Source organism: Lolium perenne, chromosome 5 (assembly GCF_019359855.2).
Source record: "Lolium perenne isolate Kyuss_39 chromosome 5, Kyuss_2.0, whole genome shotgun sequence".
Lineage (NCBI taxonomy): Eukaryota > Viridiplantae > Streptophyta > Magnoliopsida > Poales > Poaceae > Lolium > Lolium perenne.
Genome location: NC_067248.2, coordinates 120,321,796 through 120,347,924, shown reverse-complemented (window position 1 = coordinate 120,347,924; position 26,129 = coordinate 120,321,796). Strand labels below are relative to the sequence as shown.

Genomic DNA, 26,129 nt, shown 5'->3' with positions numbered 1-26,129 from the left:
CAAATGAAGAGCGTTATGATTTTAAAACAAAATGTGTGCTATGTTTACCTGGTCGATTCGAAAGGCTTCACGGCAGTTTTAGTGTGAAGGATTCGCGGAGACCACCGCCATGCCATGGGAGATACTGAGGGGTGAGGCTGGTGGGGGAGAGAGAACCTGCCGTGGTGCCGCCATTCTCTTTTTCTTGGCTGCTGCCGCCATTGTCGATTCGTCGTCCGAAGCAGCGTAGGTTTTGCGGAAGGTGCCCTGCGGGCGTGCGGTCGTGCCAAGAGAGAGCAGCGAGGCTGGTGGTATCGGCCCATTTGAAGTAATTCTCAGCCCGATGAACGAGAAAACATCGAATTCGGTTTGCGGAGAAGAAGCCCAACAACATTGCACCGGCCCATTTGACGTGAATTGACGACGCAAACTGGTCCTAGTGACGTTTCAACCGGACGGGAAAATCTGGACTGTAGGTACATTAGATCCGACGGTCCAGAACTCCAAATGGCTGTGGAGGCTCCTAGGTAGGTACGTTATACTGTTAACTAATTATAGACTAAGACAGGGCGGTGATGATGTTTGGGCCTGGTTTGCAGAAGCTTCTGCCCTGAGCCCCTGATCAGCGGTCCGTGAATGAGGTTGAAGAACGGATTGCTGCCCTGAAATTACCCCCAAGTCTGATGCAAGGGTTCAGTCAATGCAGATATGGTCTCCTCCTCCTGGTTGGGTTTCTGTAAATTGTGATGGAGCAACGAATGCAGAGCGCCGGATTGCAGGATCAGGCTATGTAATCCGAGTACAAGATGAAGGTTGCAGACCTCAGCGGCGCTCATTAGTGAGCTGCTCGAATATAGATAAGGAATGGACAAATTGGCTCATTAACAAGGATTTCAGCAGGTTATCATTCAGACAGAATTCTCGGCCATTGCTAGTGTGTGGCAAGAAGACAAATTGGTTCAATATTCAGAATGAGCTTTAATATGTTCATTCCACAGTTTAAATTTCTTTGGGAGCGCCATGAGATGTAACTCCTCAATTCTGAAGTATTAACTGTTCACTAAGATTGGTAATAAAGCGATGACCTGAAGAAATCTAGACATGCTTTGGAATTCACGAAATTCTCCTGAAACAATTCAGTTCCATCAAAAACCAGGAAAATTCAAGCATTCGAAATTGGGATTAACTTAAAATTAAATAATTTAAGATAAAAGGCATAAGCACGCTCAACTGATCACAGGTTACAACTCATCTGATGTTCCTTCCTACCACTGTGAAGAATGAAACAAATAACTAAAACTAACTCCACTAGTCCTCTCCTAACTTTCATCATCATCATCAATGGAGAATGCCATGTCTGGCAGCACATCGAGTGGGCTTTATAATACGAGCCACACAAGAGGCTGTAGCCTGGCCGAATTCATCTGACTAACAACAACAACAAAACTAAATGACAGATAGCTTGGGGGAAGCAGAACTATCCGGAATGGCCGTTCTGAGCTGCCTGCAGTTCTTGATTCTCTTGGCGATGTAGTTGTGTGCGCTCTCAGAAACCACTTGGCCAACAGCAACACAGGGTACCCATTCAGGGACCAGGATGAGCAAGAACGCCTCAATCAGCTGAGCAATGATCAGTATGTTCCCTTGGGGCAGTTCAAAATCTTCAACCATTTCTTGAGCCACAGAAAGGCTGGTATCTTGGTGTAAGTCGAACGGGAACTCGGCATTCTTGAAACAACCTGAAAGAGTTTGATTTGTCAGTGCATACTGAACTATATATTTAAATTTGATTCACAAAGTTTGGAAAGAGATAATTACCACTGGGATCAGGAAATCTTAGCGATAATACGATATGGTCGGTAACATGCATATCGCCTTTCAGCCGGAAATCACCCTTCAATAGCACGAAACTGGCAGACTGTCGCCCATCTTTGGTCACGCTCGAGACCAGCGAGACTGAAATTGGAGGCACTGGGATAGGCCCATCCTTCTGGAGGAAAGAGTGCTTCAAGAGCTCACTTGCAGTGAGTCTTTCAGCTACTGGAGCTAGACAGACGTCTATAAAAGATCTTAGTCCTGCGTCTTCAACCTTGGAGAGAACAGCTGGTTTTATACCCTACAGAAAGGACCAATGAATGAAAATCAGTTACTGTTTGGTAGATAATCTTCGGAGGAGCTGGGTGTTGTGGATCACCAAGCACTTACTTGAGAAATTTTCCTATATATGTGGGCCTGGCCTTGACATTCACTGTACGGATATTCACATGTCATCATTTCGAGCATGCACATCCCAAATGAATATATATCCGCCAACTCATTGTAGTCTCCAGTGAAGAGTTCTGGTGCCATAAACTCTAATGTGCCTGCATTTTTACGATGGAAATATTATTGTTAGTATACATGCCTTCCTGAAACAAAGGAACTTCTATCCATCAGAGTGGAAGTCAATGGTAAACAGAAATAGCTATATTGCCAAAGATCTCTAGCTGTTAGAAAAGCACAATTTCACAGTGAGGCCAATGGGTAAAGAGGAAACTGGTACCTTTGACACTTTTCGTTTTCTGTTGCTGCAAAATTGTGGCCAAACCAAAGTCTCCAATCTTCACTGTTCCATCATTGCCGTTTATGAATATGTTGTCACACTTTAAGTCCCTGTGTATAACAGCTGGCTCCTGACTGTGAAGATGTTCCAGCCCTGTCAGTATCTGCATCGCCCATCGTTTCATAGCGTTAATACCGACTTTCTTGTGCTTTTTGCGGTACCTGGTTAAAGTCTCAAGTTAGAATGACCGTAATGTATTGAATGGAAGGGGGAAAAGAGCGAACACTAATAAAAGAATTCTACATACTTAAAAGTGTTGAGACTAATCCATTCATACTTTCTTCACACAAGTTAATTTACTAAAATATTATAATTTGTAAACAGATAGGGCAATCATCTGTAACAACATTAGGCAAAGTATTATAAATGCTCCCCCAGCCCGAAGAGCAAACAGCATAATTGACAGAAGAATTGCACAAGAGAAAAGGGACATACTGCCTCAAACTGCCGGATATGCAGAACTCTGTGATGATGTTAACTGTCTTCTTGTCCTCATCAATCCAGGAGGCAAACAACTTCTGGATGTTCTTGTGCCTCAGCTTCTTCAGTAGCTGGATCTCTGTATTCAGTAGAGCCATCTTCCTAGAGGAACCCATGACAGAGTCGTCGATCCGCGTTTGGCTCCATGCCACCTCATCACCCTCCAGCTTATCGAAGGCTTTGTAGCTATTGGCAGAATCACAATTAAGGAACACACGGTGGACAATTATCAGTGTAAACAAAAGGAAGTATACCACAAAACTGGAATTTCTTAGTGCCTTAGTGTCCTCAAAATAGGGAGCACAGTAGACATACTAGTAATGCAGTAAATAGCAACAGATTGGTCAAAAATAAATTTCGTCCCGTACAATGTTTGCTATGAAATTGCCTGAGGTTTACGTACGAAAAACTGAATTAGATCAATATTATTAGCTCGAAATATGGAGTACGGTAGTAATGCAACAAGTCGCAACAGAATGGTAACAGTTAAATTACGTCCCGTACTGTGATTGCTATGAATTTGCTGAGGTTACTCTAGAAAACTTAAATTAGATCAATATTATGTCCCATGAAAGGTCGTGCTTCATTGAATATCGAATTCGACCAGTAGACCGAGCCAAACGCGAAATCGCGATCTAGACAAGCACACAGATCGATAGGGGAAAAAGTAACAGCAGATGAGTTCGAATCGATCGAAGGATACACTGTTTTGACGGATCCCGATCCCACGATCTCATCATACTGCAGAAGCAGCGATCAGATAAACAAAAACACGAATTAGATAACTAAATCAGTACCAGGAGGTAAGGTAACGCAGCAGCGCCGCCGCCGCCAAGCAGGGCGAGAGGAACTCGCCCTGGAATTCGAAAGAGGGCAAGGCTAGAGCAGAGCGTACCCGGATGAAGCGGCCGGTGGGATCGGCCTCGGCGTAGGCCTCCTCCTCCTCGTCGGGCGGCTCCGTCTGCTGCTCCTCCGCCTCCACGGGATCCATCGCTCCCGATCTCCTCGCCCGAGCCGACGCCCTAGATTTCCGGTGCTTTCAACTGCTTTCCCAGTTGAATCTGGCCTTGGAGTTGAGAATTTATGGGAGGAGGCGGGCGACGCGGCGCGGCGGCGGGAGTTCGACTCGGAGTCAGAGTCAGGCGCGCCGTGAGCCGTCGGATCTGGTTTGGACGGGGATCGCGGTGGGGCCGACCGGAGTTCCGGACGGATCGAGGGTCGCGTGGTCGTTACGGGAGGTGGGCCCGCTCGGTTGCGATGATAGGGATTCAGGATTCTTGTTGGGTTTCTTCCTTCAAATAATACTCGTATTGCGTCCCTTCGATCGTGCCAACGCCTATCGTAGTCCATGGAGAAAAAACGCCCCTCTCGTGATGAAACCAGCCTAAAGCATGCGATGTCAAAATTGAGTATCATACTGAAACATATACTAGTATACTCCGTTTCAAATACTACTTGGCTATTTTTTGACTTTGACCAATTAGGCACGCAAGAAGAAGAAGTTTCAGGACATGACTCCACGCCATGTCAAAGGGCATTTGTCATTTGACGGGAGAAAATATGAAAGGCACCCGCGTCCAACCTACCCGCTTGGGCAACATGGGCTACCAGTGGCGAAGGACGGATTTTTTTTGAGGTAGAGCAAACTAAAAAAATGATGCAAATACTAAAGTAGTCGTAAGGATGAAAAAAAATTGTGGTAGGACAAACTAAAAAAAATGGATGCAAATATCAAAATAGTCGTAAGACATTAACATCATATATGATTCTAACAAAATAACGATAAAAACAAAGACATATTTGATATGCGTAGAACCCAAAAAGATAACAATAATACCACCTCAATGCCAAATCTTTACTTTTTTGTAAAAAAATAATCTTATGGATTAAGACTTTTAAATATCCATCGTGAGCAACTATGTCTTAATGATCTTTGTCGCCAAGAAACCCTTCCAATTCACCATCTCAATGAAGTGATAATGTCTTTGATGAAATCATGATGTGTCTTTCAAATATCAAGAAAATCTCTAAATTTTCCATTCTCCACATTTCAATAATGAATATCACAAAGTTATCCTGCATATACTAAGATTCATGATAAATCACTATAATAGAAATATACTAAGATTCATGAAAAATCTCAATAATAGAATATAGAATCATTGTTATTTACCTAGAATATGAGTGAGTCTATATTTCCAATTCGAAGTCGATTTTACAAAATGTTCACTAAAACAAGCATAACTTTCTCACAATGAGTTTGTTTTTTATGCACAACCACTCAAAATATTCAGAAAAAACATGTGCATCTAAATGTATTCACCAAAAATCAAGATAGGGCGGCTGCCATGCCTTGCCCTAAGAAGAGCTTCACCCTTGTGGGCGCCGATCGAAGCGAACAAACCCTAGCCCCTCCTATAACCCCTCCCTCACCACCATGGTGAGTCCGAGTAAAGCTCAGCGATGGCCAGTGGCGGTCTCCGCCAGCATTGCGGTCGATCTCGCATGGGCACCTAGGTAGATGTGTGTCGGAGTGGTGGCTCGGGGATGAGGCATTGGCGGTCAGCGATGTGTGGTAGATGCACCGCGTAGGCGGTGGATGATTTGGCATGACGACGGGTTTGGCGTGAGGGGGCGTCGACCACTGCTTCGCGCAGCGAGCCACAAGCCACACTGAGGGCGGCAGCTCCGGGTTGGGACGATGGAGGATGATGAAAGGGGATTGCTGCCTTGCGTGGGTGGCGGTAGATCCGGCTCGGAGGCGGATCTCGTGCATGGGGTCGCGGCTTCTTTTTTGAGCGGTGGTTAGCGGTGGCCCGTCGGGCATGGAGGTCTCTAGATCTTCTTTTTTGGTTTGTGTCGTCTGGTCGTGGTGGAGCAGGGAGACTACTCCATCGCCCCCTCTACCCGTCCTCCCAACAAAAAGGAAGCCGGGTCGGCGGTCCCTCACAGGCGGTTGTGGTGCGGTTGGGTCGATCTGGCCTCCCGTCGACATGGCGTGATTATCGCGGCGTGAGGTAATGCGGCCCGTACGACATGTGATGGGCTCGGTAGTCGGCGGCAGAGCGACACCGCTTAGCTTGCCACCCATTTATCCTATGCTCCCTGGCTAGAATTGCGATCGAGATCCTCTCCAAGTGAAAGCCTTGCATTTTGGTGCGGATGACAACGACGCCCCTTGGGTGTTGTTATCCTTCTTGAATGTGTCGTTTGGGATCTCTCATCCTCTACCAACTCAAGTGGATTAAGTTCCCCTGGTTGAAAACCTAATCTGCTTTGCAGTGAGCGGCGGGGACACATACGTGGTTACCTTCTCGGGGGTGCCATCTTAGAGTTCTTAAACCTTGTGGTCAGATGGGTTCGTGGCTGCGCCGTGTGGGGTGGCTTTGTGGCTGGGGCGATGGATGCTAGGACGACGGCCTCGAGCGCTAAGGCAGCGGTCTCGATCGAAAGGAATGTGATCATGACTCTATGAGGCGGTATGGTTCCGCATCAAGGGGTGTAAGAGCATCTCCAACAGCCGCGCTAAATTTTGGCGTTGTACAGCGCGCTCCATCCGTGTTTCAGAAGCTCTAAATTTTGGAGCTGTAAAACTGGGTAGTTGTTTCTGCGCGCGATTCAACTCGCTCTTTCCGGCGTTGTATATATAGTGCACCAGATAGCACTTTTGCAGCGCGCTCCACTTTACAGCACCAGTTGCAGTATCTGTTGGAGCATCAATTTACACCTCTCGCGCGCTAAACTAGTCCTTTTTTTTGGATACAACGCGTGTTGGAGATGCTCTAAAACTGTGCCACGAGGGTATTCATGGGATCTTTTTCCATTTATCTTCTTTTCCATTCTTATCTCTTGCGCGGTCCTGTAAATATTCTACCTCCTCGGATATGAGATCCACCAACTGCTTAAACTTTTAAAATAGTAAGCACGCAAAACTTTGCAAGGTAATGACAGAGCCATATCTAATCGAAAAGAAAAGAAAGACGACCACGTAAAGATGACACCTAGGTTGAGTTTCTCGTGTGGTAACTACTTACTAGTAAAAGGGTCAAAGGGAGCTGCCAGGGGCTAAACTGAGGTCAAAGAGAAGTAAAGACGGCCACAACCCACAAGCCCACAACAAGATGGCAAGCTAGGTTGCGTTTCTCTCTCTAAATAGCAGAATTAGCGGTAGTCACAGCCAGCAAGACTTGAGTTTAACTTACCAGTATGATTCATTCTTTTATGTGAAAGTTGGTACTCTTTCCGCTCCTCTTTCCCCTCTCTACAGTTCTCTAGAGAAGCGAAAAGGAAGGCGGCCGGTTTCCCTCGATCCACCGCGGGCGAGCTCGTTAGTTCCCTCACCCTCCGTCGGCCGCTCCGGCGGCGGGAGGGTGGGGGAACTCGGGAGCTCGGTTCTCCGCGTGTAGATAGTAGGGCTAGTTTGCTGCACGCCGTCGTTCGGGTGGTGGCGGCGAGGGCGTGGTGGTGAATAAAGAGTCTGCAGATCTCCCCATCTCGGTGCTGCTCTTCGGTGCGGCGTCGAGGATCTGTCGACCGGTGTCTCCCGTCGGTCAGTCGGCCCGATGGGATTAGGTTTTCCAGCTGTGGTTGCCGTGGCGGCGGCGGTGACCATGGAGTGGACTTTTGTTCCCCGGCCTCTGCTCCGTCCCGGCGACGCTCGCTCCGGCGTCCTCGCGAGGGCTGTGGGATCTGTACGGGGAGTTTGAGAAGGAAGGGTGGCCTGGAGCTGGGTTTGCGGCGACTGGTGGCCGGATCCGGCTTTCTTCCTCGACGACGTCAAGTGGAGAAGCCGGCTCTGGGAAACATGGAGCTCGGGGACGTTCCCCGGCCGACGCGCCACAACCGCCATGGGCTGGCCCTGAGGGGCGGCCCTCAACTTCGGCTCTTAAAGCCTTCGTGCGATGGGGCTTCCATGGCTCGTCGGGCGGCCCGTTTCGTCTCTCTCCGGCGTGTGCTCCGGCGACGGCGGAGGTCAACGGCGGGTGATGCGGCAGTAGGTTGCAAGGACCTCAAGGGGTTGTGTTGTATTTTTTTGTTTTCTGAGGTCTCCTTTGCAAATGTTCCTGGACACCTGTTCCTTCCAGGTCTTTCGCGGTGTTCTGCGTGTGTGTGCTGTACTTTTATGCCTGATGAACACGTAGCATCTTTCTCAAAAAAAAAAAACAAAAAAAAAACTTACCAGTATGGTTTTTTTTTTTAATTCCGGAGAAGACCTAAGGCCATATCTGAAGGTATATATGATGCCCCCCATAGGGGGCCTCACAGCGATTACAGCTTCTGAACCGTTGGATCTTCTCTACAAGGAATTTGGACCGTGCATTTGCTTTCACTGCGTGGTATAAAAAGAGCAGCGCAGCAGCCCGTGGTCAAACCCTAGCTCCCCTCTCGCGTCTCCCCCAATCAGCTCCCGCTTCTCCTCCCCCAAGCCAGCCGCCGCCCTCCTCATCTCCCCGTCCAGCCGCCGCTTCACCTGCATCCATCTCTCCCCCAATCCCCACCTGCTCCGGTCCCTTTCTCCTCCTCTACCCTGTCTCTCGGTTTTCTCCATGGATGTACCATGGCGAGAGAGGCGGAGGGCAGGAGCTGCACCATGGCTGGAGAGCCGGAGCTCGACGTGGAGGAGTACGCAGAGAAGCGGCAGACCGATGTTCTCTCCCTCCTCCTCAACGCGCAGCAAGAGGAGCAGATGGTGCCGCCATCTTGGGGGCAACACGTTGGCTGCCACTGCAGAGATAGACGAGGTCAGCAAGCCAAGGTGTTGTTTTCTCTATCGAAGGATTAGGATGTTATTCACTAGAGCCTTCTATATATGTTATTTGCATTGGATCAATCTATCTCACTTTTCTGAATAAATTTTGTCATACTGAGTTATGTTGCTGACACAACTACATTGTCTTTTGCAGCTAGATCTACTTGGAAATCTGAATTGTAGTGTATACCAACCAAGTTGCAGATTCCTTACATGTTTAGGGAAGGCAATCAACAACAAGTTCTAGAAAAAATAGAGGTTGCCATTCAGGTATATTATCTACTATCTTATCCAGGACCTGATTAGGTGATAAAGAAGCAGTCAATACACCTATATCATTATAGAGTCAATGCACATGTTTGAGATATCGTGCTATTTTTATTTTGGTCTGCTGTTGAGTACATTTAGATATAATTAGGGTTGCAGCAGCTTCGGTAGCATCTAAGGGCATTTGAAATATTTTCTTTTGGTAAAAGGTAGGTAGAAATATGTAGCTCGCGATTTATTTTGGGGTCCATCTTCTTAGTGTTTGGTTACTTTTAGTTTGGTCAGCCAGAATACCGTCGGGTAAATGTTTTAATCTGACGTTATTGTTGTTTTGATTAGCAAACTAAGTAGATGGTGATATTATTGTCTCTTAGCTCTTACGTGATTTTTCTGGCAAATTACTTGCTTCATATTTCTGGAATGAAAAGTTGAACCATGCTGGCAGACCAGTTTAGCTTGTTACCACGAGTTTCATGCCTCAGTTTTGAACTTGGTAGTTTTCTTAAGATAAATCGTGCAACAGGTCAGATGTATTTTCTTATATTAATCCGAAAAATTATTTCCTCCCTGTTTACCAGTCCTCTATCATGATAGGTTTGCTTCTTTTATGATCTGAACATGGCTTTGCTTTCTGAACTCTGTAGGCGTGACATTATTGGAGCCATCTCATGGGGCTTTTTGTGTTGTCTCCTCATATTAACCTCACACATGATGCTATACTTCAGGCCCTCGGGTGCTCGATGTATAGGCTATGTTGTGTTCTTTTGCTTCTCTTCATTACCTGGTACTTCTTTTTTGTATAGAAAATAAAATAGATAGTTGTTTATTCTTCATTTACTGGTAATGAAGTTCGATTTTTATAGTTGTTCAATATAGTGTTTTATAAGCCATTACCAGTTCAAAGGCCTAACCTTCACCATAGGTTGGATAATTTGTCATTGTGGATATGGAGAAATGCTAGTTGTTACCATCAGGTTATGTTCTTATCCATGAGGAACAGTTGGGCTCCAGCTGTCTCAACACTTGAATTATTTGTGGTTTAGTTTGCTGATTTATTTTTCTTTTCATTCATTAATTAATATACTACATGGTGCAACTATTATTACGGCTGATGTTACTGTCTTCATTGTGTAAGCACTAGCTGTTGTGTGTACTTTATTTTTTCAAGGTGCATGATCGCAATTGTTGTGTGTATATCACGTGAGGCAAGTTTCAGGGTTCTGTTTGGACCATCCTTTCTGATCTTTGTTTCGGTTATTGCAGATTTATTTGATGGAGTTTGGTTATGTTACGTGACTTATGTCTTTGACATTCGACGGAAATGAATCAATAAAATGCAGTATGCAGAAGACCTTGATATATCAAACTATAGTGACATGTAATCTGGCTTGCAACTGAGAAGTTTAACCATGCTTGTGTGACACCGTCTGGGATGTTCCCTTCTCAGCCCCTGCTAAGAGTGCAACAATTAAAAAAAATTAAGGTAATTTTTTTATCTACTTGTCTACTATATATGATGTTTGTATACTAGTGTGATTCAGCCGTCAGTAGTGTGTTTTCTTCAAATATATGGAGACATTGTTCATTGTTGTCATGTTGAGTTATTGGTGGTGTTACCGCATCGGACTGGGCTTTGTGCTGGTATGCCAAGTGCCTCACTTTTCTCCCGATTTCCTCTGAGCAATATGTTCCTTCTTTTTTCCTAAAATTGAACTATAAAAACCTAAATAGTTTGGTTATATGGTGTTATGTATCCTCATAGTTTCGCTTTTTCTTATCTGCCTTGAGAAATGGACAGAGTAGCTTTGGGTAGGAGGATCAAGTGATCACCAAAATATTGTTTGATTTTCCAAACTTATATTACAGATTTGATCACTTTTCCTTACCAATTTTATTTTCTAAACCTGTATTACTGAGAGATCTGTTTATTTTTTGGTCCTTGATTTCTCACTGTAACAAATCTTTCACTTTTGTTGTGTTGTAAGATTAAGTGGTAAGCTCTCTTGTCTTTTTTGGCCATGCCCGAGGTGTGCTATTGTTCTATTGGACACTGATACAATCGATTGCAATTTGGGTTGCTTGCCTTTTTTCAGTTACAATAGCTTATAAATGCAAATCTAACTGTTAAACTTCCATCCATCTGGCCAAGACTGTTGAATAAACATACGTGAAGCTGGTTACATGAGAGAATATACAACATCTTGGTATTGATTTAGTTGGTTTATTGCCATGATGTTTTTTCCAGAGAAAAGAGTAATATTTTATTTTTCTGTTTTGTGATGAATTTTCACTTGAGAGGACGTGACTATTAATATATGTTGTGAATTTCTCTGCTGACTTGCATCCAAGAATTGTAGACAATGATCTGATGTAACAGAAATGAATGAGTGTTCTTGTGTTAATAGATAGCATACTGACTCATAGTATGCCGAAAGTTTGACTATAGAAAGGACCGATTAAATAGGACATACTTACTCTCACCAATAGAGCTTAATGACAATATATTTTCCATAAGCCTGCTGAGTATTTCTCCAACCAGGCAACCATTCCGTTTCATGGTCAGTTCCTATCCATAGGGACCTACTAATGTGAAATTATTGAGTCTGCAGCCGGCATTTAACTATCATGCAGAGATCTTTACTATCGAACCAGGAAACCACTTTATTTTCTCTGTACCTTGGTCATTTCCTTGCATTTTCTGATAAGCTGCCGTCAAACTTTTCTTCTTTCTTCTTTCTTTCTTTATAATTGTTTCCTTCACTTTTCTCTTTCTTATCTCTGTATGGTGGTTCAGAGTTGTGCTTCTCTTTCGAAGATTTTCAGTTCTACTATTTTAATCCATCTCAGTTATCTGAAATTATCATATATTTAAATTGAATTCTTTTTCCAATTTACTTCACAAGTGCTATGTTTTAATCCTGATGGGTATCCCCTATGCTTACTGACTGTTCATTCTCTTACCTGCAGTGATTCCCAGATCATATTATTTACCTTCATTCAGGAAATAGACTACTACAAGAAATGACTACGTATGTATGAATCTTCCTTCATCTATGGTTGTTTAATGCAGTGTAGTTGCTGTATCTATTCTGCTTTCCTTTGCTTACATGTCATACAGAAATTATCATTAAGGTATTGAAAATATTGGTCTACGGTGCACTAGCTTAAAAGTGGTCTTATAGCAACAGACGGTACTGATGAAGCTGAATTTATTCTTTGTGGAAATTAGGTTGAGCAGCTCATTGGTACCGCCACAAGAGTCAATATATTATTTGTGGAAATAAGGTGCGAGTTATTGCAAGGAACTGTCCCATAAATATCAATTCCTTTCTTGCTGCTACATGCATACAGTTGCCATTCCATATAGATGAAGCATGTGCATTTCTTTTTCTCTGTTCTGCTTTCGTTGTTATAGCAAGATTTCTAGAAACATAAGCTCAGCCTAATTGTTTTACTGGTGCCTTCTCTTTAATCATATAAATATTAGAGTCGATCTCATCTTAATTTCCTCCCATTTATTTCTTACAGTTTGTTTACTTTTTAACCATGGCTTCAAGCCTAGCTTTTTAGTGTACATACTTTTTAACCATGGCTTCAAGCCTAGCTTTTTAGTGTACATACCTTGTATGGACGAGTCAAGGAGGTGCCATCCGTGAGTTAAGGAATTCTTTATGAGCAACGCTCAATTCTGAATATTTATTCTCTTCCTTTCAATATTCAGTCAAGGAAAGCGTATAACTTATCTGTCCATGACAATGAGGTATTGAAAGCAAGCGATTCTCTACTGAAAGTATGTTGCTCCACAGTAAATACCTTTATTCTTCGTGGCCAAGATTGATTCTTTTTGCACTGCTGGCTGCTTGATTATGTTGAAGTGATTCTTTATCAGGTCAACTCAATGGAATGGTTGGGCAAGGAGGAAGAGGCTCCTGTGGTCGACGTCGTTGGCAGCAGGTTGACGGTGCCATTCAGCTCACGGAGGCAGGTCGACGTGGGTGACCACCTGGAGCAACTCGCACATCAAAAAGATGCACCAGGGTACAGAGGAGCTAAAGGACACACTGGTATGACACAAGGCTCACTGGAACTGTCGGAAACGTCACCGGAGTGCTGTCGGAGTTGGAGAAGATGATGCCTGATCTCCTCGGTTACTACGAGATGGAGCAGGAAATGAGGTCCCTGAGGATCAGAGAAGCATGGGCAACAAAAATGATTCAGGCAGGTTCCTCTGACCTTTCCTGTAGGATGCTCACCTGCGGCAATGGCGTGAATGGCAGCTTGGGCGATTTGGGGTTTGCAGAGGTCCGGGGAAGAGAGGAAAAGGAGAGCTAGGTCACGGGGAAGGTTTTTAAAGGTGAAGGGGGCGGTGTGGATGGCCTGGTCATCGATGAACGGCGAGCATCCTGCCGCTGCGCTGCCCGGTGGAGTGGTGCCACGAGGAAGACGACTGACTGAGGAGAGAGAAGTGCTTCTCCTGTTCCATAAATTAATTGAGTACAAGGAAAAGGATCGGAGGGGATTCACTAGAACATAATACGTTATTTCCTTTCCTATTGTTTCTAATTCACACAAGTTTCTGCCTAACAACTAATGAGCATATAGTTGTTATATGAATTGTGACAACCTGCAGTTTCAATTTTACGGTTGCTTATTATTAGATAAAGTAGTAATATGTAAATTTCATGGGAAGCTTATTAATTGCGAATTTTTAGATACTGTATTATTTTTCGGCAGATGTCTATATTTTGTACTTCCTCTGGTGTTGTAGGCCATTGCTGCATCGAAACAATAGTGCATTCCCATAAGGTACTGATCTGGTGTTCGGTCGAATTTGAATTGATGTAGCTTTACCAAACTACTCATACTATTATTTAGTAATTATATATTGATATGTCTAGGTAATAATCTTTAGCAAGATTAGTTCTTCCTTTAAAGATTTCGTACATTCCTTACCAAGATTCTATTTTTCTAACATTGATGCAAATGTAATTGACTTGTAGTATTCCATAGGGACTAGATATTTCGATGAAATTGCAGATCGATGACAAGTGAAATTCCTAGGGGTTCCTTGGTATGCGCAACTGTTTTGTTCAGACTGTAACAACTTCAAACTGAAAATTTTGTCTACTTTTGATTATTGATACCCCATACTGTTGGCATCTGCACCAGTATGGCATCTCTGTTGTTGCTGTTGAAATTACCAAGTACAGTTCCATCCAAACCCAACCTTGGAAGTATAATTGGCTCATGTTTATGCTGATGCTTACTGAGTGAGACTCCTCTTTCTAACCATTATTATTATGACATTGTATTGAATGTTCTCCAGGGATGTCTCATTTAACTACATAGTTCACACATAGCCTGTTTCTTTTCTGCAATCATTGGTACTCCAGGATTTCCTCTTCATTGGCTTGTTAAACTGCAGGTGCAGGTCATTGCACATGTCCCTGTGAATCCATTAGAAACACGCATGCTAAAGTGGGAACAGAAAAGAGGTAATATTTGTTCTTCCTTAGAAAAAAATTAAGGGTTATGGTCATATACACGTGTGTATTTCTGTGTGTTCTAATGTTGCCTTATAGTGATGGTTCCAGGCTTAAGTCCTCGGTGAAGAAAGCTATGTTGGATGTTGGGTGCAGAGACCAAGAACAAAAAGGATTAGCTCTGTGCTCACAGGTTCCATACTTTTTGCATAGACATCTTACATATTGAATATCAGATTTTTCAAATTGTTCGTTACTGAAATACGTGACAGATACATCATAGTGAAAAAATACATTATTACTATTCTTTCTTAAGCTAATCTATTTATATATACACTTATTTAACTCATTTAAGCGAAATATATGTGATACTCACTGTTGCAACCACTTCTACTGTTAAGTGAGTTTTGAATAATTTTCCTTTTTTCAGTCTTGCTCTGAATAAAATGATACGAAACTAGATTAGGTTTTTGTGTCTATTGACGTCGTTGTAAGTGATGTTTCAACAATTTTAGATGCTGCCAATGTCTATGGCCGTTGCTGCAAGGGATGTTGCAGTTCAAGGAACTATACTGTACTATGTGAGAATAGTGATCAAGTATTATCAAGCAGTGCAAAGTTGTCTAGCATCTCGATGATCCTATACACAAAACAGTAGTAAATAATTGTGTTTCATTCTTATCATCGAACAAACCATTTCCATAAGAAATATGTTGATTAATCAAGTCGATTTATATGGACTTGCGTAAACTATTATTTCTCTGTAATGACCTGCTTTGCAATGACGTGGCCCAAACCAGACTGCCTTTTCTTTGGTTCACAAGAAATTTTGAGCTCTTTGTTGTTTGTAGGATGGCGACGAATAATGACATGGCAGCCCCTCCTACGAGTGCTGGACTAGACTGCATACAGGTGAACTCTCTGGTTGTTACTATGCCTTTTCGTTTCAGTAAGGTCAATGCTTCATGACCAATGCAAATGCAATGTCTTATAAAGTTGAAATCATGGTTGCCTCTAAAAGAGGAATGTTAATCCAGTAGCTTTGGGCAGACATGTGTTGCATTTGAAGAATGATATTTTGATTTGTTAATACTCCGGGAGCTTTCATTGCATGCATGTTCAAGGACGCAGAGTAAACAGCTAAATTTAACTCCGATATCTTCAAACCAGCATCCAAGAAGTTGTGGCTTCAGTTTTCAAAAATAGTAGTAGCTGACTATTATAAGTCACTAGCTTAAAATGATGGTGTGCTTCGTTGATTCGGATGTAGCTGTCGACTAAGTCTTCACCTCCTAATTTTACTGTCATCTGCTGTTGCAGGTGCTGCTTCGTCAGGTCAATTCTTCCACGCAAGACGGGGAGGCCTTCATCGAGCTTCATGGAACCCTTCGCTGCTCCTTGCTTCTTCCGGCGGTTCTCATGATTTCGTGTGTATTATCCTAATTTGATCCTATAGACTTTGTTTTGTAAAATCAGAGAAACCTATTACCATTTTTTCAACTTATTTTATCATCGTTATATAAAATGTACATCGTTGCGAATTTCACGGGATCGTGCGCCAAGGCGCACATCTAAATCTAGTATTATCAAATCATCCCTTATAAAAACAACCTTACAAGAAAAGGAAATAAAACACACATTCTTAAAAAATAGCCGTGAGCAAAGCTCAATGTCACCTCTAGGTCTCCAACATAGCAAAGCTCGTGTCGGAGAAAGCTTCAAAAAACCAGGCGCTTGTAGAAGCAATGACCTGGAAGTCATCGATATACACCAGAAAATGCAGGCGACCACTATCTTGAGAGATCGACATCCTACAGAAGCTAGTACCGAGAAGGGTCGAGAGACACACAAAACTAGCAAGTTCCCCGACGAAGCCGTACCTGGCTGAGTTTCATCAGGCAGAGGCGAAACTTGAGGACACCATTACGTTACGACACAATCCGCTCCACTAAACGTAGACGCCATAGACAAACCCTTATCATGCCAGACCTACTGCCCGACGATTGGCTCCAAACTCCAACCCGTAGATGCTCTTCCGGAAAAAAAGAACACCGATTTTGGGCGGGTTGAACTACTTTCATTCTCATCGCCGTTGACGTCCCTACACCGGGGATGAAGAACTCGAATACCCTACGGGGAGTGGTCATCCAATCCGAGGTTCCCCCACCCTCCAGCCATTGTAGCGGTCAGCGGAGGGCAGGGGAACAAGCGGCGACACCTCACACATGAGGATGAGGGTATGAGAAAATTGTGTTAGATTGCTACTCTGGTATCCAACGAACACGAAAACGGACTGGATTTCAGAAGATCTGTTGGACACATAACTCCACTTCCCCTCCATCAACACTAAACACGTTGCCAGACTGGTGATAGAATGGGACCTTTCAAAGTGACATAATGACAAGAATGACATCGCCGGTGGCAAAGCCGAAGGCCACTTATTCACCCATCTTCTTGTCGTATTTGGTGCCTCAGTGACAAATATTCGTATTCAACTTAGCAGTACGTATAATATGAAACCAAGTGTCTCAGGACAACATTATATTCTTAAATCTTAAACGTATTGCAGGTACAAAATCGTGCCCATCTTTGAGGAGTTCCTAAAAGCATGTACCATGGGAGATGCTTAGAGGGATGCTTACAAAGATAAAGCGATTTTAGCATCTGTCTGGTACAAATAAGAGCAAGTATAATAAATTCTAGTCAGCAGGCTATAAGGATTAAAATAGTACTATTATTGCTTAGTTGGAGGAGAGAGAGGATGAGAGAGAAGGAGAGTGGGCTCTTATGCAAAAGCCAGCTCTAGCACGTGCTCCTATGCACTTTGTGTGAGTGGAAGGTGGGCCATATATTGATAAAACACTACATTTTTATAGCTCACTATTGTATGTGTTGGCTCTATATTGGCTATAGATGATATGATGTTTGGCTTATAGCCAGCAGCGGGCTACACTATTGGAATTGCTCTAAGCATCCGTGCTTAGAAAAAGCTTGCTTTATTTTTGTCTAATCATCCCTCTAAGCATCTCCCAATGTAAATGGTCTAAAGAAACAAATACTTGATGAATATATTAGGCAGTGGTGTTTTGGCACCCGGGAGCATATGCTCCCGGTTTTTAAATATTATTTTAAAAACATTTTTAAAATGTTGAAAAGTTCGGACATAAAATTTAATAGGTGCATCTCGAAGTTCTACACGTTTACAAATTGATCTCACGGAAAACTGAAATTTTTACTATCGCGTGTAAAAAAGACAAATTTTGGTGAAAAAAATGGTACTGTACGTGACGATTTTTTGTATTTTTCACACAAATCATCAAAAATGTTGGTTTTTTTTAATAAAACTTGATGTACGTACGTAGAATATCGAAACGTAAGCGTGGATTTTTTTTCATTTTTTTTAACATTTCAAAATGTTTTTCCGGAGACAAGAGCATATGCTCCCATGTGCCGAATTGAATTACTGAATATATTAAAGTTATACCCTCTACCTAGGTCATATCGCGTCTGCTTCATTCTTTGACAATAGTGCAGATAATAAACCATGTACAAACTAATCTATCTACTTTTACGGGAGTGATGTTTTGGCACATGAGAGCGTATGCTCCCTTTATTTTGAAATACATGTTACACATATTTTAAATGTTAAAAAATTGAAACAAAAATTTCGCATGTACATGTTCACGTACTACGTGCTCACAAAGTCGTTTCATGAAAAATCGACATGTCATGTGGCGTGTGTAAAAAAGACAAAATTCGGTGCTGAAACAAAGACTTATCACAAGATAAAATTTCTCTTTTTCGTTTAGACTACAAAAAATATCATCTTTTCGTGAAACTTGACGAATACACATATATTATGAGATGTACATGTAAATTTTTTTTATCAAAATTTTTTAACACTTGAAAATATGTTTTTATGGTAGAGGGATCATACGCACCCGGGAGCCGAATTGAGTTTCTGTCTTACAAGACAGAACACTATAAAGACATGTACGAGATGCAAGATTCTTAGAAAAGGTGCTTAGAGGAATAAGCCGGCATTTAATTAAGCACCAGTGTTTATTTATTCTAGGCAGAAGCCTAACTAAGTAACTAGGCACTAAGGCACCTCTCCTATACAATAAGCATAGGTGCTTAAGAAAATGCTTGGTTTATTTTCGTAAGCACCTTGGAGGCTTGGACTGTAGATGGCGAAAACAAGCCACAGACATATATGCACAGTCAAATCGTCTTCTCCCCTACTGGCAATGGCGAGGTCGTCTTCACCCTTGGAGACACCCCATCTCTCTAGCAGCACAAAAGAGTAAAAAGTTTATAGCCTGGAGAGATGCCGTGCACTCTTGCGGCCTTGCATGCAGATTATCTGCTTTTGGTTCTTTGGGCAAGCCATGTTCAGGTGTGCTACAATGCAATTGCAAGAAGCTTTACCTGGCATCATCAAGCTTTCAAGTATGCTTCAGCTCGAAGATAGAAAGGATTCAGTGTATGCACCCGCCAAGGCACCACATTGAACGATTGCAAGAGCCACCGTCACCGAGCAAACAACAACAGGAGAACCAGCGGATGAATGAACGAAACAGAAAAAAAGTACATATGACTATACCACTTCAGTTGCTACTCGCACATGCAGCCATGTACCAGGTGAGCATTTATACATGATAACAACAAGGAACAGTTCATGCTAGATTATACTCTCAGGTATATACAAAAGAAGAACCATCACGAGATTACTGAGAATTCACATTTTGAAGAAGCGCAAAAACTACAAGAATGGTTCCAAGCAGAAGGAGGATGTGGCCGAAAGGGAATAAACAAATAAAAACACACAAGTTCCACCTAGGATCTGGTCTGCTGTACTCCCCACAAGCTTCAGTAGTAACATAGAAACTGAGATCTCAGGCATCCTCCACCTGAGAGTTGAAGACAAAGCTTGGAAATGTAGTGGTAATATCCCTGTTGATAAAGTATTTCATAATTAGGACAACATTGACAAACAGTTATTAAACAGGCTACTGCTGTGCAAAATAAAGTGACCTCAGTGTTTTTCTACTTTCAATGTTTAATCTCAAATCAAATCAGCCTTTTCCGACCTGGTTTAGACTTATAATCATGATAGGTTAGCAGCTGGCACATAATATCCCAATTCAATCTGGCTAATTAAGCAAGGATTAAATTATAGTAGTTACAAGATAGAGGGACCTTTTAGAGGCATCCTTGATTTTAAGATAATGCATTTATTTAGTTTCCATATTTTCAATAAATATGTCTGGTATTCCTAAATACTAGATATGCTTTCCATTCCTCGACTTAATTAGGGACATTGCCACATTCCGAGATCGGACTCGAGGAAGACAAGACATCAGTGATTTGACTAGAGTTACTAGGAGAGGGAGAGGGGCACACAATGCATAAACACGCCAGCCATACTGACCTGAGATATGGGAGTGTCATATTCTTCAGCAAAGATGGATGCCTCAAGACAAGATTGCGCCATTCCTCCTTGTCTATTTTACCATCATGCTTTGTATCTGCTTCCTCAAATGTCTAAGGAAGGTGAAAAGCAAGTTTGACCAGTAAGCATCAAAGCATAAATTCAACAGACATACATTATGTACAGCAACACATATAGTTATGTCTACCTTGTCGATAATGCCTTCTATAACGTCATCTGAAAGGTTCATCCCTGATTCAGCAAGTGTGGCAACCACCATTTGCTTTACCTGACAATTGAGAAGGTACACGATGAATTTCTTTTGAGTCAATTGCTCCTACCTAAACTTGATGGTATGGATATGCTTTCTCCAAGTAAAAAAAAATAGAATAATATTAACACAGAAGGATTGCGGAAGGGCATTAATTTCTATGCATGAGCGTTCAACATGGTTAACTCAATTTAGTTTAATATCTGTGTGCAGAAGTCTAGCACCATTCCAAACTTTTTCACTGGCAGCAGGAACACAACTTGGCAGGAAGAAGAAACGGACTACAACATTAGGTACTCACGCACATCTAGGTGAAAGAACAATCTTCCACAGGTTAACCAATCGCAGGTACTAAAAAAGCACAGAAGAAAGAGTGGTTATGGGGAAATGAAGGTAGTACCTCTTGCTTCTCAATAAAACCTTGTTGTTTGAGATCATACAGTTTGAAAGCAACTGCAAGTTGTTCATATATGGCATAAGATTAGAACAGTGGATGATTTAGGAGGATATAAACAAAAAATTATAAAAGAAATGAATGCTATTTGCAAGAACTGAAGAAGTGGTTGAGAAATAAAGAATATTCATGTGCTTGCATGTAAGAAAGCAGAAGAAATTGAGCATAAAGACGATCTAGGTAATAATAGAAAAATTAAATTACAGTGTATCTACTACATAAGACTGATCCATATCTGCACACCACTCTCCCTCACTTACAGGGTGATCTCTACTATAACACAACTAAATCAAAAGAAAGAATGTCCAGTCACAACTGCTAGGGTTGCAGTGATAGTATGTCTAACTTGAAGGTTTGAGTATATGCAGTGTTGAACAGTTTGTGTTCCTCCTAGTGGAAATGTAGAGACCATAAAGCAGTTTCAGGTGCACATCATGTGCACATAAGCGTCAAGGGATCCACCAATGAAGTCAACAGATAACTAACTTTCCATAAACCTTTGGTAACAAGTAATAACTTAAGATCATTGTTCTTGAATAATTGCCGCATAGAAGAGAAAAGAAAGAAAAGAGTTCTCACTCAACCATGTCACATTATCAAAGTTACTAAATGAGAAAATAAAGAAGCATCAAGCATGATGGCTTACAATCAATTTTGTCATCAACTGGTGCATTAGGATGGAACACAGAAAGAGCTCGCACAAATTCCTCGAATTCGAGAATCCCATTGTGCTTCGTGTCGAACAAATCAAACACCTAAAAAGATTAAATTGCATCATAAACACATATTGACATCAAATAATTGAAAAGAAGTGTCATATGTGCATGTTCAGAAACTAATAATTTGTAACAACAGTAGGGAGTAATAACTTCACATCAATCCCAACAGATGAGGTCACGTGGGACCACACACCCTACTATCCCATTCCCAAACTAGTAGTGAGTTAGGTTCTTGCAGATTTCAAATTTGTATACTTCGTATTAAAATATACCCTTATTGAGTCAAATATACCCCTGTTTTGATTTGCTGTGTATTTAGCCTTGGGAGATTCTGGCTCTTCTTGCATACTACCTCCGCTTCTGAAAAGAAGGCCTATAATTTTTTTCATAAGTCAAACAGTGTAAAGTTTGACCACAGGGTTTTAGAAAAGACCATTACGCACCAAATCGATACCATTAGATGCATCATCAAATATATTCTCATATGATACCAATATGGTGTTATGGTTGTTGATAATTTTTTTCTAAAAACTTGGTCAAACATTACATTGTTTGACTTTTCAGAAAAACTTATATACATTCTTTTTCGGGGCAGAGGTAGCAATTGATGTAGAAATAATAGCGTAAGATGGACTAAATGTTCAGTATTGAGATACACAGACTGTACATATCTACTATGACACATTGATTGCGGAGCTCAAATTAGCGTTGGTTTTACTGTCGTAACTTATGACACCCCAAATCTACTTAAAACCCAGCCAGTGCATGGCGAAATGCCGAAATCCTGGCTCGGGCAACGGAGGTATGTCGGTGTGCACGCCTACAGACACATCACACATGCGCCTGGGCACCTGATCGAAACTTCAAAATCCCAAGCTCGCATTGTTTTAGATAGCTCCATGTAAATGTAACACTGCGTGACTGCCAATGTTCATACTGCATCCAAGATGCTTCCGTGGCGTATACAAGTGCAAACCGTAGGTCAAAGGTGAACAAAATAACTAATAGGGCAAAGAATAAAACAATAGAACAAGAACAAAAACAAAAAGAATGCCAAGAACAAAATTAAAGTTGACTTGTATAACAGGAACTCCATTAAATAGAAGCCACGTATACATACCCGGTCAGCAAACATGCTATCTTTCCTGTTAGTCTTAAACAGCGCTAGTTGGAATTCTTCCTGCGCATAAAACAGGCAAGGTCTTGATAAGAGAATGAGCACGATAGTCTATTAATTGCCAACCGCTAGACTCCGCAGTCCACACCAAGGAAATCAGCATAACTTACAGACCTTATTAATCACGCCATCATCAACCACAGCACTGCTAATCTTCTTGAAGAGCTCGTACAACGCCTCGATCTCATTTACGCTAACTGCATAACCACAAGGAATAAACTGATGAATAAAAGGCCAACAGCACAGCATACTAGCGTATACAAGTGGAGGTATAAGGCACGGACTGATCCGGCAAACGGAGGTGAGAAAGTGAAGAGAACATACAAACTGTGTCCCTTGCGAGCCGCTCAGGATCCTCGAGGCCCTTGGGGCGATTGGGTATGTCAAGATCGCAGCACTTGAGGAGCAGACCAGCGAGCCGTCGCAACCCTTCCGGGAAATCCACCATTTCACACTCGCGCAGAAGCCAGATCAACGCGGCTCACATACACCTGCAGCGATCAACGGGGAGATGCGGATCAATTCCGCACGATCGCCACGGCTACTGGAACGGGGCAATAATAATAACCCGACGAAAATCACGACTCGCGTCTACGCCGAACGAGAAATCGAGCCGGACACGGGAATCCTATGGATTCCGCGCGCATTCTCCCCTGAATCGCGCGGTTCTGCGACAAGCCTGCTCGCGCGCCTGGATCGGGATCCCCGCGCCGCGCCGCGACGCGAGGAGGAGCGCGCGCGACGACGGCCGGTGACGCCGAGATTGGTAAATTGAGCGGGGTGCGGAATTGGGGGTTAGGGGGATGGGTTGGCGCGTCACCTCATTGGGCCATCACGGCGGCGGCGGGTGGGGGAGGGACCGACGGTCGCCGGCGGTGTGGCAGGCGAGGCGGTGGTGGGAGAGGCGAGAGGAGGAGGAGGAGGAGAGCCACGTCAGCAGTTCTGGAACCTGGGGAGGATGCCGCCGGGATCTGATCTGTCTCTTGCTCCCAGATTCCAGGGTGGGCATGTTCCATCTATCATGGGCTTTCATGATGATTGATGAGGTAGGGCCTTTGAGAATGTGTACTTCACAGAGCCCATAATACTCACCCTGCCTGGCCTCATTGTTGGTTAGCATTTACTGCTCTTGGCCCAATTGTATAAACGTAGTTGCTACAAAGTTTTAATGATTTTTTAAGACGACGCGAATGTTGCATATTGGAAATACGAGAGAGAATAGCACTTTACACCACATGTTTGAGCTAAAGTTGCACAAAACCACAACTTAAATTTTCTTTTGCACAAAACACCACGTTTTCATGCAATTCTTTGCAGAGAACACAATAGTACTAATTAGGATACCTAATAGGCCATTAACAAATTGGGGCCCACCTCTAAGTCACGCTCAACCTCTACTCATTGCGACCGACCCGTTTGTGTTCCCACATGTTCCACTCGATACGAAACCCTCGACATGGGTGGCCACCCACACCAGGGCTCCGGCGACCCAGCGAGTTGAATTGATCTCATTTTTAGTTGAATTTTGGTTGAACCAAAGTTTAATTAGGCACAACAATAACCAGCTTTTATCTTTGTTTAGGCTGGAGGGAAATTTTGACAGATCAGACCACCTGCCCAGTGAAATGCCTGAAAAGATCAGTGCAAATGCCAAAAGTACCGTGGCGACACGCTGGCCAGGCGAGACGTGGAGGTTGCCGCCGTCAGCCGAGTCGGCACGTTGGGCAGCCCATGCTGCCGTTAACAGCGTCGTCAGGTGGTGGGCCCTGCCGCCATAGCTGGCGGTGGCAAACTGACGTGGCAGGGTGCCACCACCAGCTGTGGTGGCATGCTACGATGCTGGCAGCGGCTTACTGCACTGATTCCGAGGCTAACTGTTGCGCCAATTTATATGATTTTTTATCTCCCACAAACCCCAATGAGGAGGTCCTCAACCGTCATCCTCTTGCCACTCACCTCACTCAATCGAAGTCAGTGTGACCCTGCATGCCGCCATAGTCCATGGTGGCACGCTGCCACGTTGATGTGCCGCCATCGGTAGCAGCGGCAGGGTCCACCCACTGACGGAGCATCTAATGGAAGGCCACCAACCAAATGTGACGACGTTCCCGGTGGTGCCAGGAGCCTTCCTTCACAGCCGGTGGCGGCATGCGCCACACGTCGTCTGGCCAGTGTGCCGCCACGGTACTTTTGGCATAAGCCTCGAGAGATGGTCTTTTCTGGCATTTTGCTGGGGCAGGTGGTCTCATCTGTCAAAATTTTGGCTGGAGGATCATGCCGATGTTTCATTCAATGGAAGGAAGATGATGGGTGATGTCAACGGGTGCTTCTATTCTTGTAGACAGTGTTGGGCCTCCAAGAGCAGAGGTTTGTAGAACAGCAGCAAGTTTTCCTTAAGTGGATCACCCAAGGTTTATCGAACTCAGGGAGGAAGAGGTCAAAGATATCCCTCTCAAGCAACCCTGCAATCACGATACAAGAAGTCTCTTGTGTCCCCAACACACCTAATACACTTGTCAGATGTATAGGTGCACTAGTTCGGCGAAGAGATAGTGAAATACAAGTGGTATGAATGAATATGAGCAGTAGTAACGGCGCCAGAAAAGTGCTTGCTGGCGTGCAGTTGATGGTAGTAATATTGCAGGAAGTAAAGATGCAGTAAAACAATAAATAAGCGATGATTCGATGTTTGGAAACAAGGCCTAGGGATCATACTTTCACTAGTGGACACTCTCAACATTGATCACATAACTAAATAAACAAATACTACTTTCTCTACACTCTCTTGTTGGATGACAAACACCATTCATTGTGTAGGGCTACAAGAGCACCTCAATGCCGGAGTTAACAAGCTCCACAACATTCGATGTTCATATTTAAATAACCTTAGAGTGCATGATAGATCAACGCAATTATACCGAGTACTAACATAGCATGCGCCTGTCAACATTAGCTATGAAAGGGGGAATAAATCACATCAATACCATCATAGTAATAGTTAACTTCACAATCTACAAGAGATCACAATCATAACCTACGCCAACTACAACATGATGCACACACTGTCCACATTACATCATGAAGGAGGAATAGACTACTTTAATAACATCACTAGAGTAGCACATAGATGATATTCAACTAGATCACAAAGCTCATGATCACATAAAGATCACATGGGAGAGAGAGATGAACCACATAGCTACGGTACAGCCCTTAGCCTCGAAGGAGAACTACTCCCTCCTCATGGGAGACAGCAGCGGTGATGAAGATGGCGGTGGTGTCGATGGAGAAGCCTTCCGGGGGCACTTCCCCGTCGGCGTGCCGGAACAGAGACTCCTGTCCCCCAGATCTTGGCTTCGCGATGGCGGCGGCTCTGGAAGGTTTCTCGTACCGTGGCTTTTCCGTATCGAGGTTTTAGGTCAGGGACCTTTATATAGGCGAAGAGGCGAAGTCGGAAGGCTGACGGGGCCACCACACAATAGGGCGGCGCGGCCAGGGCCTAGGCCGCGCCGGC

The 26,129-nt window shown here is 43.3% G+C and overlaps 2 protein-coding genes and 1 long non-coding RNA gene across 27 annotated transcripts; 1 reads left to right on the top strand and 2 right to left on the bottom strand.

The window, feature by feature from the left end:
- Positions 1–1,180: 1,180 nt before the first annotated feature.
- On the bottom strand, positions 1,181–4,133 carry LOC127299746 (probable serine/threonine-protein kinase WNK9). 2 transcript variants are annotated; one of them, XM_051329788.2, is made up of 7 exons: positions 3,957–4,133; positions 3,765–3,802; positions 3,017–3,247; positions 2,522–2,742; positions 2,185–2,342; positions 1,798–2,095; positions 1,181–1,718 (listed from the first exon to the last, which is right to left on the bottom strand). In XM_051329788.2, exons 1-7 carry the CDS (start codon positions 4,050–4,052, stop codon positions 1,426–1,428), a joined length of 1,335 nt encoding a protein of 444 aa, XP_051185748.1. In that variant the 5' UTR covers positions 4,053–4,133; the 3' UTR covers positions 1,181–1,425. The 2 variants fall into 2 exon arrangements, with proteins under 2 accessions (XP_051185748.1, XP_051185749.1); XM_051329789.2 differs by lacking the exon at positions 3,765–3,802.
- Positions 4,134–8,426: 4,293 nt separating this feature from the next.
- On the top strand, positions 8,427–16,101 carry LOC127299745 (uncharacterized). 24 transcript variants are annotated; one of them, XR_011744905.1, is made up of 11 exons: positions 8,427–8,802; positions 8,965–9,080; positions 9,722–9,861; positions 10,341–10,560; positions 12,045–12,106; positions 12,307–12,362; positions 12,799–12,837; positions 12,967–14,572; positions 14,660–14,753; positions 15,412–15,472; positions 15,881–16,101. It is a non-coding gene; the product is annotated as an uncharacterized lncRNA (long non-coding RNA). The 24 variants fall into 24 exon arrangements; XR_011744901.1 differs by having other exon boundaries at positions 12,799–12,867; XR_011744910.1 differs by lacking the exon at positions 12,307–12,362.
- A 3,125-nt stretch (positions 16,102–19,226) lies between these two features.
- LOC127299744 (calcineurin B-like protein 6) lies at positions 19,227–23,612 on the bottom strand. The gene is made up of 9 exons (XM_051329785.1): positions 23,436–23,612; positions 22,940–23,106; positions 22,730–22,812; positions 22,559–22,618; positions 21,366–21,474; positions 20,666–20,718; positions 20,203–20,283; positions 19,995–20,107; positions 19,227–19,516 (listed from the first exon to the last, which is right to left on the bottom strand). Exons 2-9 carry the CDS (start codon positions 23,061–23,063, stop codon positions 19,459–19,461), a joined length of 681 nt encoding a protein of 226 aa, XP_051185745.1. The 5' UTR covers positions 23,064–23,106; positions 23,436–23,612; the 3' UTR covers positions 19,227–19,458.
- Positions 23,613–26,129: the final 2,517 nt, after the last annotated feature.

What these genes read in the sequence shown, in the direction of transcription:
- LOC127299744 (XM_051329785.1), bottom strand. Translation starts at nt 23,063, where the DNA reads ATGGTGGATTTCCCGGAAGGGTTGCGACGGCTCGCTGGTCTGCTCCTC. An exon ending in AGTTGATGACAAAATTGATT is followed by an intron (nt 20,719 to 21,365) that starts GTAAGCCATCAT and finishes AACAACTTGCAG; the next exon opens with TTGCTTTCAAACTGTATGAT. An exon ending in GTTTTATTGAGAAGCAAGAG is followed by an intron (nt 20,284 to 20,665) that starts GTACTACCTTCA and finishes CTCAATTGTCAG; the next exon opens with GTAAAGCAAATGGTGGTTGC.
- LOC127299746 (XM_051329788.2), bottom strand. Translation starts at nt 4,052, where the DNA reads ATGGATCCCGTGGAGGCGGAGGAGCAGCAGACGGAGCCGCCCGACGAG. An exon ending in GAAAACGAAAAGTGTCAAAG is followed by an intron (nt 2,343 to 2,521) that starts GTACCAGTTTCC and finishes GTAAAAATGCAG; the next exon opens with GCACATTAGAGTTTATGGCA. An exon ending in TATATAGGAAAATTTCTCAA is followed by an intron (nt 2,096 to 2,184) that starts GTAAGTGCTTGG and finishes TCCTTTCTGTAG; the next exon opens with GGTATAAAACCAGCTGTTCT.